This window comes from Podarcis melisellensis (genome assembly GCF_964234715.1).
Source record: "Podarcis melisellensis genome assembly, chromosome: 15".
Lineage (NCBI taxonomy): Eukaryota > Metazoa > Chordata > Lepidosauria > Squamata > Lacertidae > Podarcis > Podarcis melisellensis.
The window spans coordinates 33,335,208-33,349,786 of NC_138532.1; the positions used below are offsets into that span (position 1 = coordinate 33,335,208).

Sequence of the window (14,579 nt, forward strand, 5' to 3'; positions counted from 1 at the left end):
GCCCTGAACAGATGCCAGTTTGATAACAGCCCCATTTACTGATTTTGGAGGTGCAGAAAACTACAGCCAGCAGTCTCCTTAGCTGGTTGGGGGTTAACCCTGGTTCTGGTATAGGTCAAATCATTGTGCCTTCTCTGCCCTCATTCTCTTAGATTCTGGCAGATGTCTAGGGCAGCTTGGAAGGGCCGTTGTGCTAACACTCATTTGTGCAACAGTAGAATCCTGGCGGGAAAGCTTAAAGCCCCCTGCCACTATACAGTGGTATCTCTGGTTGTGAACGGGATCCGTTCTGGAGGCCCATTTGCAATATGAAAAGAGCACAACCCGCAGCAGTGCGTCTGCGCACATGTGGGTTGTGATTCGGCGCTTCTGCTCATGCGTGTGACGTCATTTTGCACGTCTGCGCATGTGCGAGCGGCGAAACCCGGAAGTAACCCTTTCCGGTACTTCCGGTTGCCGCAGGACGTAACCTGAAAGAACGTAACATGAAGTGGACGTAACATGAGGTATGACTGTACTGGAGACGGATTAAAGAGACCGGAATACGAATTGGCTGCCCTGTAGCTTGACCAATCATGGCTAGGAGTTAGCTGGAGTCATAGATCTTTTAAAAAAGTGTAGACTTGCACAAGCTGGCCAACTTCTGTTTTGACTTGAAATGTATGTTTTGGGCTTCTCAGAAGTACATATAGGCAAGAAGGCGGTGAGGGGAGCGCTGGCTCACAATGGCACCCACCTGAGAGTTGCTGGAACTGTACTCCTGCATGCTCTGGCTGGAAAAAAAAGAGCACTGGTTAGGAGAACTGTTATATACTGAAGTTCTCGTCCTGGGCCAGCAGGGGGATACTGTAGATAGTTATGCAAATAAGGGATCGAAAGTGACGTTCAGTGATTGGATAGTTTTAGAAAACTGTTACAGTTACACTGTACTGGAGCTCTATAAAAGCAGGCTGCCTGAACCCTTCAGTTCAGTTCTGTCCTGGCCTGTGAATAAACAAGAGCTGTTTGAAGAATCGCTGTGTCATCTGATATGTTCACCCACAGCTTAACAAGAACAACTCAATTTTACCTAGGCTACCAATTTAGAACGGAGGGAACTGCCCAGAGAAACTCTGAGTGATATTCTGGGCAATAAAGGTGCAAGCTTTATGTTATAATTATTTGCCTGGACTGGATCATGGACTACAGTCTATGAGACAGAAAAGAGAGTAAAGATAGGGAAATTTGTATATCTTTTTATGTCTTGTCTTCTGCTCGGCATGAGCTTCTTCTGAAGGGACAGGAGGATAAATTAAAATAAACAAAGGCTATGCCGAGTGCTGGAAGGTGCTACTTAATGTGTGCCCTTTTCAATATCTTGCACGTCTCCTCCCCTTCCTCAAGATGCCCTGGCTGTTCTTCATTTCGCGGGGACTGGTGGGTGCTGGCACCGCCAGTTACTCCACTATCGCACCCACCATCATCGCTGACCTGTTTGAGAAAGACCGCAGGACGTGCATGCTCTCGCTCTTCTATATCTTCATACCGGTTGGAAGGTAGTTCTCTGTTCTCCGAGACAAGTTGGGAAGGATCTGGGGCTAGGGGGCAGCACGGAAGTGGGGAAGGGGAGAAGCGGGGGGGGGGGGAATGTTATGGTTGGAGCCTCTTCATTTTCCTTTTAGCAAGGCTGGGGCTGTTGAAGAGAGCCATCTGTCTATCTACCCCCCCATCCTTGCATTTCTGATGATCAAACTGAAAGTGCCAATCATTTTGTACCCAAAAACACCTGGGAGGAATTTCCAGCAAGATTCAGGGAACTCAAGACATGCAGAACTGCAAAAAAATATTTATGAGAAGAAAGGCAGTGTGAGAAACTGAGATATGAAAGCGAGGAGCTAAATGGCACCTTAAACCTAGGTTATGGGTGCAACAACGGAATGTCTAGGCTTTTGTAATAACAAGAATACAAAGCTGAAAATGAATGAACTGCAGCTAAAATATTATGTTCATTTTTCACATGGTCTAGTCCTTCCCTTGCCCACCCCCCTAATATTCTTAAGAGGGTCTTTTATCCACTCTTAAGAGAGTAGCTGGAAGTGGGGAGGCAGAAAACGTTCCTTTCCTTCCACTCTGCAGTTTTAATCTGAAATCTTAGGCACAGTACTGCACCCAGAGCTCAGAAACTTCTTGCGCTGATCAAATTCCCTGTCACAAAAAGCGCCTAGAACAATGGGAGTTTCAAACATTGAAGAAAGGTCTAGAGGTGCAGTGAGGGAAAACCTCTCAAACAGCCCCATGAGGACTGAGTGTGCTCAGTAGTCACAAAACGCTGATGGTTTGGGTGTGTGTGTGTGTGTGTGTGTTTTAAGAGGGGACACAGAAAACCAGTTTGGGTGGAATGGGAATCCGGAAAAGCAGCAGTCCCCACTTAAACACTTTGTTGCACATCCCACTTACGACATTGATATCCCTCTTTCCTTTCCTCACGGAACTCCATGTGTCATACATGCAGGTTACCTAGGTGATCTTTCATCCATGCACTGGCCAAACCTGGACCTGCTTAACTTCAGCAAGACAGCTGCATCCAAGGCCACGTTCTACACTCTTGACTGGTCCTGATAGTTGTTTGAAGAGGATCAGTCACTGGCCACAATTGGAAGCCACGTTTTATTGAATCGGAGAGACTCTAAACTTTTTAAACTGGAGAGGCTAAGAAGTGACCACCAAAGCTCCAACATGAAAATAGGGACGTCCTATTCAATCATCAGAACGCAGGTGGCACTGTGGCTTAAACCACAGAGCCTAGGACTTGCTGATCAGAAGGTCGGCGGTTCGAATCCCCATGACGGGGTGAGCTCCCGCTGCTTGGGCCCTGCTCCTGCCAACCTAGCAGTTCGAAAGCACATCAAAGTGCAAGTAGATAAATAGGTACCGCTCCGACGGGAAGGTAAACCGAATTTCTGTGCGCTGCTCTGGTTCTTCAGAAGCGGCTTAGTCATGCTGGCCACATGACCCGGAAACTGTATGCCGGCTCCCTCGGCCAATAAAGCGAGATGAACGCCGCAACCCCAGAGTCAGCCACGACTGGACCTAATGGTCAGGGGTCCCTTTACCTTTTATTCCATCATCATCATCCTAAACATCACCATCATTTTATTATTTATACCCTGCCTCTCTGGCTGAGTTGCCTCAGCCACTCTGGGCAGCTTCCATCATATATTAAAACACAAAGGAACATTAAACATTAAAAAAACTTCCCCATAGAGGGCTGCCTTCAGATGTCTTCTGAAGGTTGTATAGTTCCTTATCTCCTTGGCTCAAGGGTTGCGTAACTCCAAACCCCTAATATTTCTCCGCTGAGAATAGAGACGTCCTAAGGAAAAGCGTCACATTCCAGGGTCAAATCAGAAACCGGGGTGGCTTCTGTAAATCCACGACTGTCCCTGGAAAATAGGGACACTTGGAAGGTCTGAACCACTGGCGTGGGAGATGTGCACTCTAATTCTGAGAGGTAGCCCCTCCCATTAAGAGCTTCTATCTAGGCTGGTGACCTGGAAACCAAACTGGTGCTCAGTCTGTCCCCTAGTCATGCTCGGTGGTTCGAAGCAGTCAGATAAAAACGGTGCGTTTCCTTTCTCTTGCAGTGGGCTCGGTTACATCATGTCATCTGGAATGGCGTTGGCTACTGGCCACTGGAACTGGGGGTTCAGGGTGAGTCTTTTCTGGGTGCACCCCCTTTTGGGGTAAAATGGTGGGGTTCTTCCACTCTGCACTTTATCAAGGGAGTTTCATTCAGCTGAACAAATCCGACCGCTGGCCTCAGCCCACCGTCAGCCTGTCTCGAGAAGAGGCAGAAACTGTTTGAAACTGAAGAGAGTGGCTTGAGATCCACAGTGCTAAAACCAAGGGCCTGCTTTAAAAAATTATTTGTAAGAGCTTATAGGAACTCCATCTTTTCTGCCTCGATTATTATTATTATTATTATTATTATTATTATTACTACTACTACTACTATTATTATTATTATTTATATACCCAGAGGTCTCAGGGTGGTTCGCAGAATAAAATCAAAATATAAAACCACAAAATGCATAATCAAAACAAAAACAACAACCCAATAACCCTTCCCCCAATAACTCCTCCTTATTGATCATCAGAATGTTGCCCCTTTCATCATGGTCTTTGTTGAAAGCCCTTTTCCTGCAACATCAGCAACTTTTCCTTTCTCTGTAGGTCACCCCTTGTATGGGAGCTGTAGGCTTGGCTTTCCTCATTTTCTTGGTTCCTGAATCATCCCGGCGTGGAGCTGTGGAGCCTCCAGCTGACAAGGTCAGAGGGGATTCAATTTGGCTCAAGGACATTTCATCGCTTTGCAAAAAGTAAGTATCCTTATTATTATCTGAATTTTCAGTGCCTGGAATGCCAACCCTTTGCTTGGAAGTGCAGCTTTTAGCCTTAGGTAGTATAATATGCATATATAAATTCTATCTGCCATCGAAGGACAACACTGTGTCCCTGATGAAGACCAGGCTCAAGTCCCCGAAACCTTATATACTTTACAAATCTGTGCATCTTGAAGGTGCTGCAAGTTGAGCTGGATCCAGTAGAGGGCGATGTTGACTTGGAGAAATCTTCTCTAGGCATCTTTTGAACATTTCATGCTCAGGGCCAAGTCAGGCATAGCTGTCAACTTACAGATTTGAAAATAAGGGACCAGCAACCTCGAAAATAAGGGACCAGAAGCCAAAATAAGGGATTTTGTCAACCAGCTCCCGAGCCAAAGGGAGAAAGCTCAGCCAGCCCAGCAGCCAAACGAAGCCTCAAGTGGTGGTTCCCACAGCGCAGCAAACTGGCAAAGAGGATGCAGCAAGGAAAACCACCGTCACCTCTCCGCTGGGAAGCGCTGAGCAAAGGCGAGTCCCCAGGCAATGCGGCCGATTTGATCGGCACAAGGCATGCAAGCTCCACCCCCCAGTCGTTCTTAGACTCCTTATTGGGTGAGCAACGCAGCCAAGCAACACAGTTGGAGCCTCCCTCCTCCCTGGCCGGCAGGGAGGGAGGGAGAGGAGCTGCTTCCTTTGAAACCCAGGAAATTTAAGGGACATCATCAATAAGGGACAGCAGCAGGACACAGCGCTGGGATAAAGGACTTTCCCGCCAAATAAGGGACAGTTGACAGCTATGAAGTCAGGCAGCGAACATTGTCTGCTCTGGAAGGTAAAAGACCCCTGGATGGTTAATTATGATACTGTGTGCCCTACTTGGTTGGCTTTCAGCAACGTCGAAAGGCACTCTAAAAATTAAAAATTACCTGATTACCCAGAATGCTCTGGTGAACATGCTGGCTAGCCCCCAGAGCTATCAAACATCACCTTGTCATCCTTCTGGGGGCCGCATGCCCATGGTGGGCAGAGCCAAAGGCAAGAGTGGGTGGAGCCAGAGGCCAAAATTCAACACAGAGCAACACAGCGATAGCTGGTAGGACAGAAGGCAGGAAGCTCAACAGTAGGTGGCGCCAGAGCCCATGACAGGCAAAGCCAGCTAGTTCTAGTTTTACCCCATCCTCCTCCCTGCTGAGTTCTAGAAGGAGCAACCCTGAGGTGGAGGAGGAGGAAGGTGGTAGCCTGGGCCCACCCGCCGGGCAGGTCATAAGGAAGAAGGCAGGCAGGTTGGGGGCTGACTGAGGGCAGATGGAATTTGGTGGGGCAGCCTCCACTGGAACAACAGGTGTGACCCTTGCCTTTTTACAGTCAGCTGTATTCCAGCCATGTAAAGGCCAGGGGTATCTACACATAGATCACAGAATTGTAGAGTTGGAAGGGACCACATGGTTCATCTCATCCAATCCCCTGCAATGCAGGAATATTTTGCCCAATGTTGGGGTGGGATCATGCTCTGCCGACTGAGCTATCTGTGCATCTCTCCATTCACCCAGATGAGCAAAGGCTATTATCACAGTTTAGTCAGCCAGAAGTACTCCAGGAAACTGCGGAACACAGCAAGCTAAGGCTGTGTCCCGGGGAGGGGAGGTATGGCCTGATGAAATCCTGAGGGCCTGACAGAAAGGCCTCAAGGGCCACATTTGCCCCCCAGGCCTGAGGTTTTCCCTCCCCCCCGATTTGGAGAGCAATAACAAGCCAAAACCCAAGACACCAAGGAAACTACAGTGGTACCTCGGGTTACATACGCTTCAGGTTACATACGCTTCAGGTTACAGACTCCGCTAACCCAGAAATATTACCTCAGGTTAAGAACTTTGCTTCAGGATGAGAACAGAAATTGTGCAGCGGCAGTGGGAGGCCCCATTAGCTAAAGTGGCGCTTCAGGTTAAGAACAGTTTCAGGTTAAGAACAGACCTCCGGAATGAATTAAGTACTTAACCCGAGGTACCACTGTATTTAAATATGTTTTTTATTCCACCCCACCCCCTGTCAGCTGGAGTTTCTTGTGGTCCTCGCTCGGGGTGACAGCCATGTCCTTCATCGTCGGAGCTCTGGGGTTCTGGATGCCAGTGTTCCTTTCCAGAGCTCAGCTCATCCATGACGCTATCCCTCCCTGCCAACAGAAAGGGTCATGTGACACCTCCAACAGGTGAGACAAGCTTTCTTTGGGAGAAGCAAACAGAGGGCATGGGGAACACTCCATAGGAGAGAGTATCTGAATATGTATATATATATATTTTAAAAGAAACGCGACAACAGGAGGCTGTGGCAGAGATGGAGCATTGCAGAAAGATCACACCTGTTTGATTTGTGAACCACCCTGAGATCTATGGGTATAGGGTAGTAAAGGTAAAGGGACCCCTGACCATTAGGTCCAGTCGTGGCCGACTCTGGGGTTGCGGCGCTCATCTCGCTTTATTGGCAGAGGGAGCTGGCGTACAGCTTCCGGGTCATGTGGCCAGCATGACTAAGCCGCTTCTGGCGAACCAGAGCAGCGCACGGAAATGCCGTTTACCTTCCCGCCGGAGCGGTACCTATTTATCTACTTGCACTTTGATGTGCTTTCGAACTGCTAGGTTGGCAGGAGCAGGGACCGAGCAACGGGAGCCTACCCTGCCACGGGGATTCGAACTGCCGGCCTTCTGATCGTCAAGTCCTAGGCTCTGTGGTTTAACCCACAGCGCCACCCGCGTCCCTTTTATAGGGTAGTAGGCAAATTTAAAAATAAAAATAAATAATTTCTGCCTGCCACAGCATGGTCAAAGCACAAAGATACAGTCATGTAATAATAATGATAATAAAATAGTCAGCCGATCGACAGAGCCAATGTTCATAAGGTTATATAACCTGCTGTGGTCTTTAAAACACACACATATTTTTTCCTGTCCACCAGCCAGATATTTGGAGGAATAACTATTGCAACTGGCATCTTTGGAGTCATTGTTGGAGCAGAAGCCGCCAGAAGATTCAAGAAGACCAATGCAATGGCTGACCCTCTGATTTGTGCTGTGGGCTTGCTGACATCATCTCCATCCATGTATCTGGCGATCATGCTGGCTCAGGAAAGCATTACAGCTACATATGTAAGTATGTGGCAAGAGGGGTTTTGCCTTAGCCGCTGGCCTCTCCTCAAAGAGAACCTTGCCTATGGGGGAATTGGGCGTTCATAGCAGAGATACTGGCTTGGAAAGGTTTCTATTCCTCAAGATTGCAAGACTGAAATATTGCAGAAACCGAGACGAACCTTTCTGAATTTCATATATGTGGGCAGGCAATATCACCAGGGAAGCCTGGACTGGGTGCCAGGGGCCTCTAGCATACTCATCAATATACCCTATCTAGAATTTAATTTTTGGTCATTGCACTGGGTAAATCTGCACCCTGAAAGTTAGCTGCTTTTTGTTTTAAGCAGTCAAATTGTACCAGCCAAGCAGCTTGCAAACCTGAGAGGAAGGCTTCCCATAGTTGGCTGTAGCAGCTGTTGGAGCCTGTAGTAGCTGCTACTGTCACTTGGGCACTTCCTTGTTCACAAGCTCCTGCAAGCCAGTTTATGAGCAAATCTATATCCTTCTGCTTGCTCTGGCTGGCAAAAATGAAGGATCTTCCCATGTTCCTAATTTCTCTCAGCTGAAACCCAACATTGGTAACACCGCCCTCAGCTCATTGGTGGGAAGGTGGGGTCGTGTAAGGGTTGCTGGTACCCAAAACATGAACCGTTAAAAGGATGGAGAGTAGTATTTGATCTTTCTGTGTGTGCATTTGCAAATCTCCAGTGCCCTGTCAACTCATGACGTTCTCTCTACCTCTCTGTGTGCTTTTCTCCTATTTCAGATTTTTATTGCCCTTGGAGAATTTCTTTTATCCTTAAACTGGGCCATTGTGACTGACATACTGCTGGTGAGTTCAGCTGCCTTTTTCTGTCATATTGATTTTGCTGATAACCTGATACACCTATTCTTAGATCTCTGCTCTCTCTTTCTCTCTCTGTTTTCTACCTTCACATCCCTTCAGGTCCATAGCCAGAAACGTAGCAGAGAGAAGAGTCACAGGGGGGTGGGGGTGGGGGGTTGGGAAGCAGGGCATTTGAAGTTAATGCGAAATGACTTAACATGCAATCCCATGAATATTATCCTGCTGACAAGTCCTTCCGTGTTGAATGGGGCTTGCTCCCAGGTAAGTACGTGCAAGAGGATGTCTTCGGCTAGAGGACTGTCCTTGTAGACTTGGATGTGTGGCCACCATTCAGAAGTGCTCTCTCACTTTCAGACGTTTGCAGTGCAAAGCCAGGCACACCTAGGAAATTGTGTAGTGAGTCTCTGTGGTAAAGGTAAAGGGACCCCTGACCATTAGGTCCAGTCGTGGCCGACTCTGGGGTTGCGGCGCTCATCTCGCTTTATTGGCTGAGGGAGCCGGCGTACAGCTTCCGGGTCAGGTTGGCAGGAGCAGGGACTGAGCAATGGGAGCTCACCCCGTCGCGGGGATTCGAACCGCTGACCTTCTGATCGGCAAGCCCTAGGCTCTGTGGTTTAACCCACAGCACCACCCATGTCCCGAGTCTCTGTGGTAGGGCTGGCATATCTGCTAGCAACCCAGATACCAGCAGTATGTTGCTAGGAAGGCAAGGCCCACGTTAGAAGCACTGATATGGCAACCACAGCCTGCTTCCTCATGTAGGCATTACAGCCTGGTTGGATGCAGAGGAAAAGCTGGAGGACCGGCTGGGGAACCCCCAAGGGAAGAAGGCTCAGAACTCGGGGACTGGTGGTGGTCAGAGGGAGAAGGAGGGAGGAGGTGTTGGAAACTGAAGAGGCAACAGGGCTGAGTGAGCAGGAAGAGTCTGTGGCAGAGAGAAGTCCAGAAGCAGAGGCAGTAGCTGAAGCAGAAGAAGAGAGAGGCCAAGAGGAGTCAGGTTGGTGGAGAGTCACAGGTGGCTGCCCCTCCTGCTGTGACAGGCTCCCCTCCTGCCCCCCAGTATCACAGAAGCAGAAGAGGCATGAAAGGGGTGGAGGAGAGGTTGGCTTCATGGAGGCACAGTCTCCGATTGCTTGGGGAAAACCCTGGAGAGGAGAGGACCTAGGCAGCTGTGTGGAGGGGAGGACCTTCAGTCTCAACAACTGCTTCACAGGGGCAAGACCTGCCGGAGATGAGTTGCTATGCTTATTAGGCCTGACACTCCTGCATCAATTGTGTTTTGCTGATAAAGAGTTAACCCCGACTTGCACAGTGTGATTTACTGCTGGCTTGCTCAAGCACATCTAGCTGGTCTTTCCTACTTCCTACTTACCTTGACCATTGGGTCTTTTCCCTTTGACTTTTCAGTATGTCGTGAAACCAACATGCCAATCCACCGCACTGTCTGTACAGATTTTTGTTAGTCATTTGTTTGGTGATGCCGGAAGCCCCTATCTCATTGGAATTGTAAGTTATATGGGCAGCTTTAGAGGTGGGGGTGGGCTGAAGTCCCCCCCGCCCCTTGGTGGGAAACGGTACAAAGTGATCTCATTTTACAAGTGCATAGAAACTCTTTGCACTGTGAGTGAAGAGGTGTTGCGCTTGGGGCTTCATTTCATGGCAGGTTCTTGGTCCTGACAATGTTCAAATGGACCAGAGGCAGAAGGCATAATCCGAGACAGGCAGGAAATCAGGAAAACAGATAAGGGAACTAACCTAGGACCAGAGGCAGATAGGCAGTCGAAAGATGGTCAGCTGGTCAGGTAGAGAGCTAAGTGGATGAAGACCAAAGGATCAGATGTAGGAAAGCCATCAGAGGTCCAAGACCACCTGCACCACTGCTAATATATTAGCCAATTTACTCAGACTAATAAGAAACAAAGTGAGTTTTACACAGATAGCCAAGCTCCTGTTGGTCCCTCAAGAACCAAATGGTCTTGAATAGGGTTACGGGGAGAAATTCAATACCGTTTGCATTTAAAGGTTGTTGTTGTCGTTTAGTCGTGTCCGACTCCCTAATTTGCACTTTTGAAAACACAATTCTTCTATGCTTCAAAATTAGAAATTATCCTTTAAACAAGCATCTCCCCCCAAAAATACTTAGGCTAGACTTAATTTTGCAAATCAGTTCTCTGGCCAATTAATGGGCATATAATGAGGTTGAGCATGCATAAAAATGCACATATTTTTGAAGACAGCAGACAAATATGCATTACATTAGAGAAAATGCTCTGCGGAAATGTGCGTCTTAGGCAAAATTGCACAGAAGCATATGTATATTAGCAAAAATCTGCACTAAAATGTAAATGAATTCTCATGAGGACTTTTTAAAAAAATAAATAAATCTGCAAAGTGGAAATGTGGAGGACTGACCTTAGGACAGAAAAAAACAAGAGAAAATGACATCTTTACCCATTTCCTTGCCTTGGAAGAACTAAAGTCCCAGCTTTGGCCACCAGAGGGCTGGCACCAGTCAGGCCATCAAACGCATCAGTTTATGCATCCCAGAATTTTTGCTTCATCTGTGTTAGAGCCCAGGAAGCCTCAGGGCAGGCTGAGGTCAAGACCAAAAGCAACCAGAGAAAACAACACGGTCAGACTGAACGGGGTTCAAATCCCCCACTTGGCTCTGAAGCTCACTGGGTGAGCTGGCAGGGGGGCGGTCACTGCCTCTTGACCTAGGGTTGCTGTGGGGATTAAATGGGGAGAGGAAGAACCATGGATGTCACCTTGAGCTCCTTAGAGGAAGAGGGTGGGGCATAAATGCAATAAACAGAGTAAAAAATCACCTTCCCCCTCCAGATCTCCAGTGAAATCCAGAAGCGACAGGCAGGGGCTTCTTCCTACCTCGCGTCCTTCCGGAGCCTGCAGTACAGCTTTGTCCTATGCTGCTTTGTCGGTGCTCTTGGGGGAGGCTGCTTCCTCCTGACCGCCCTCCGGATCAAAGAAGATCGGCTGGAAGCCGCGCCTCCAGCCCCACCGCCAGTCAAAGGTACAGTAACTCTGACCCTTGGGCTCAGCACATCTGTATTGCAAGCATCGCCCTGGCTTTGGCCATCATTTTTTGCCAGTCTGACCTTTCCAGCTGAACCGTAGTGTCATAGAATTGCAGAGTTGGAAGGGACCTCAAATGCCATCCAGTCCAACCCCCTGCAATGTGGGGATCTCAGCTAAGGCATCCATGACTGGTGGCCACTCAACCTCTGCTTAAACACCTGCAAGGAAGGAGAGTCTACAGCCTCCCAGGGCAGGGGCGGAGGAAGTGGGGTGCAGTGGGTGCGGACAGCCCCAGGTGTCATGACTGAGGAGGGTGACAAAATGCCGGGAGGCGCTCACCGCGGGGCCTGCAGTGCCCTTGAGCCACGCGTCTCTCCTGGGAGAGATGCGGTGGCTTGGGCACACACAGGCTCCATGCTGTCTAAATGGTCCGCCCGCTGCCTCCTCCTCAGCTGTAGGGCGGCTGAGTGGGAGGAGGCAGGCAGACTCCGGAGGCCCCGCGGTGCACCCTGCCCATATGGGTCACTCGCCCTGCCCTCGCCCTGCCTCTATGTGTGGTGTAGTGGTTAAGAGCGGTGGACTCGTAATCTGGTGAACCGGGTTCGCATCTCTGCTCCTCCACATGCAGCTGCTGGGTGACCTTGGGCTAGTCACACTTCTCTGAAGTCTCTCAGCCCCACTCACCTCACAGAGTGTTTGTTGTGGGGGAGGAAGAGAAAGGAGAATGTTAGCCGCTTTGAGACTCCTCATGGTAGTGATAAAGTGGGATATCAAATCCAAACTCCTCTTCTACTCTTCTTCTTCCTGGGCACGCCGCCCCAGGCGCCCGAGCAGCTTCCTCCGCCGCTGTCCTGGGCCAGACCGTTCCACTGTCAAACAGCTCTGACTGTCAGAAAGTTCTTCCTGATGTTAAATCAGCATTTCCTTCCTTGTAGCTGGAAGCCATTGGTTCGAGGCCTACCCTCCAGAGAATGAGAAAACAAGCTTGCTCCATCCTCCATGTGATACCCCTTGAGATATTTGAAGGTGTCTATTGTATCTTCTCTCAGTCTTCTCTTTTCCAGGCTAAATATACCCAACTCCTACCATGGGAACTGTAGTTCGCTGAACATTATTACATGGTCTTGCTCAGGGGTCAGCAAACTTTTTCAGCAGGGGGCCAGTCCACTGTCCCTCAAACCTTGTGGGGAACCGGACTATATTTTGGAAAAATAATAATGAACAAATTCCTATGCCCCACAAATAACCCAGATATGCATTTTAAATAAGAGCACACATTCTACTCATGTAAAAACATGCTGATTCCTGAACCATCTGTGGGCCGGATTGAGAAGGCGATTGGGCCGCATCTGGCCCCCGGGCCTTAGTTTGCCTACCCATGGTCTTGTCATTTGAGGTCACCCATCTGCTTTGCACCTCTGCCGTTCCTGTGGCTCATAGGAGGAAAGCCTGGGAAGTTCTAATAAATATAAGCCCAGCGTTAGGTGGTTTCAAGTCCCCTGTGGGTCTGATGGTGCAGATTAGGGCAAAAGTTGTAGAGGAAAGGATTTGGACGACTTGCTTTAAGCTACACCTGTCCCAGTCTCCTGCCCAAGAATGATGGCAAGTGCCCTTTCTTGCATGTCAAGTAGCCAGGCTTTATTGCAGTGCAGGTTCAGAAATGAGTGAAGAGCAGGAAAAAGCCCAGAGATGCAGCAAGGATCAAAGCACGAGGAAAGGAACTTCAAGGTTAGGGACAAGGCCAGAGATACAGATCAGAAGCTGGGAGCTGAGACTGCACAGGAGTGTGAAGTTGTTCCGAGAATCAGCCCTCCCTGCCCATCATGCTTTTAAACAGAGATTGTCCAGCTACTCAAATACATGCATGCCCGATAGACAACCCGACCTTAACTTGTGCGTGTTGAATAAAGAGGTTTCGAGGAGAGAGTTTTACTATCTCTTAGCATAGTTAGCACAGTGGTGATTGCTACCAAGCATATTAAAACTTGGTTGGCTTCACATCTGCCCTCACCCACCTTTAAACAAGCATTCCCCACGAAACTACTTAGGCTAGAATAAATCACAGACACCTAGCTTTGCAAATAAGCGAATATTTTACTCGCAGAGTTTCCAGCAATTGAGTCTCCATCTGCTGGCAGTAATATAAAGAAGAAAAAGGTTCCCAAAGGTTTGTGCTCCTTCTTGGGGGCTGGGTTTACTCCTGACTCTTGATGTGCTGCTGTTGTCTCAGAGACAAGGTCTGACGCTGCTCCCCCGCTGGCAGCTCAGTCTGTGCCACCTCCTCTCCTCAGGTGGAAAAATGGCCTCCCTGGGCATATGAAGCCCCGATCTCCTCACCCTGAGCCAAGTAAGGGGGCAGCTGTGAGACTTCCTGAGCAAGAGTCTCAACAGAGGGTACTGGCTCTGAGTTGGGGAGGTTGAGCGGGAGGGCCCTGCTCCATGGCCTCTTCATCCACCCTTGTTATCCTCTGTTGTACACAGAGCTCCTCCTCCTGCCATTGCCACCTGCCTCTCAGCGCTTGGCTTCGCAATTGGCCTCCTCTGCCCCCTGATTTTTTTGACGTTGGGGGGCCTCAGCCCCTTCCCAAATATATTGGGGAACCCCAGCTGGGCTCGGCCCCTAGCAGTTGGCGTCGTGGCCTCCAAGGCAGTATGCTTCTGTATACCAGTTGTTGGAAAAAGCAGAAGGGGAGAGTGCTCTTGTGTTCGAATCCTAATTGTGGGCTTCCCACAGGCATATATGGTTGGCCCCTGATGGGCTAGGATGCTGGACTAGGTGGGCCACCGGCCTGATCCAGCAAGGGTCTCCTTACATTCTTCTAGAAGATATGAGCAGAGCAGCCCCTTTGCAGCAGAAGTAACAGGAGATAATATTAGCTTTCTCGCTAGGAGATGCTAATTTGACAACCGCAGCGTGAACGAAACCCACCAGCTTTTGGCGCTCTCCTTATCAAGCAGTTTCGGGAATCCCCAGGAGGACATTCTCCTCTCTTAAACTCCCGCTGAAAAGTGTGTTCGGAATATATCGAAGGCATTCCAGGAAAGGAGCTAAATAAGTCTTTTCATGAAAGCTTCCAAAGGGAAGAGGTTTTAAAGCAAGAATGAGGAACCTGGTGCGCCCCCCAGGATGCTGAACCCCATAAACCCATACCCTCCAACAGTTCTCTGATGATAATAGGGACATTCTATTCCATAATAATACTAATAATA

General features: G+C 49.0%; 1 protein-coding gene across 3 annotated transcripts in view; it reads left to right on the forward strand.

Annotated features, from left to right (window-relative positions):
- Positions 1–14,579, forward strand: part of SPNS3 (SPNS lysolipid transporter 3, sphingosine-1-phosphate (putative)) — a 32,076-nt gene that overhangs the window by 15,579 nt on the left and 1,918 nt on the right. For 2 of the 3 annotated variants that reach the window (XM_081890459.1, XM_081890460.1), the window contains 9 exons: positions 1,384–1,535; positions 3,624–3,690; positions 4,213–4,358; positions 6,415–6,570; positions 7,315–7,504; positions 8,253–8,318; positions 9,741–9,839; positions 11,175–11,364; positions 12,305–12,395. In XM_081890459.1, coding sequence (XP_081746585.1) covers positions 1,384–1,535; positions 3,624–3,690; positions 4,213–4,358; positions 6,415–6,570; positions 7,315–7,504; positions 8,253–8,318; positions 9,741–9,839; positions 11,175–11,364; positions 12,305–12,384 — 1,146 coding nt within the window. In that variant the 3' untranslated portion in view covers positions 12,385–12,395. The remainder of the gene's footprint in view (positions 1–1,383; positions 1,536–3,623; positions 3,691–4,212; positions 4,359–6,414; positions 6,571–7,314; positions 7,505–8,252; positions 8,319–9,740; positions 9,840–11,174; positions 11,365–12,304; positions 12,396–14,579) is intronic. The other variant, XM_081890461.1, reaches the window with a different exon arrangement.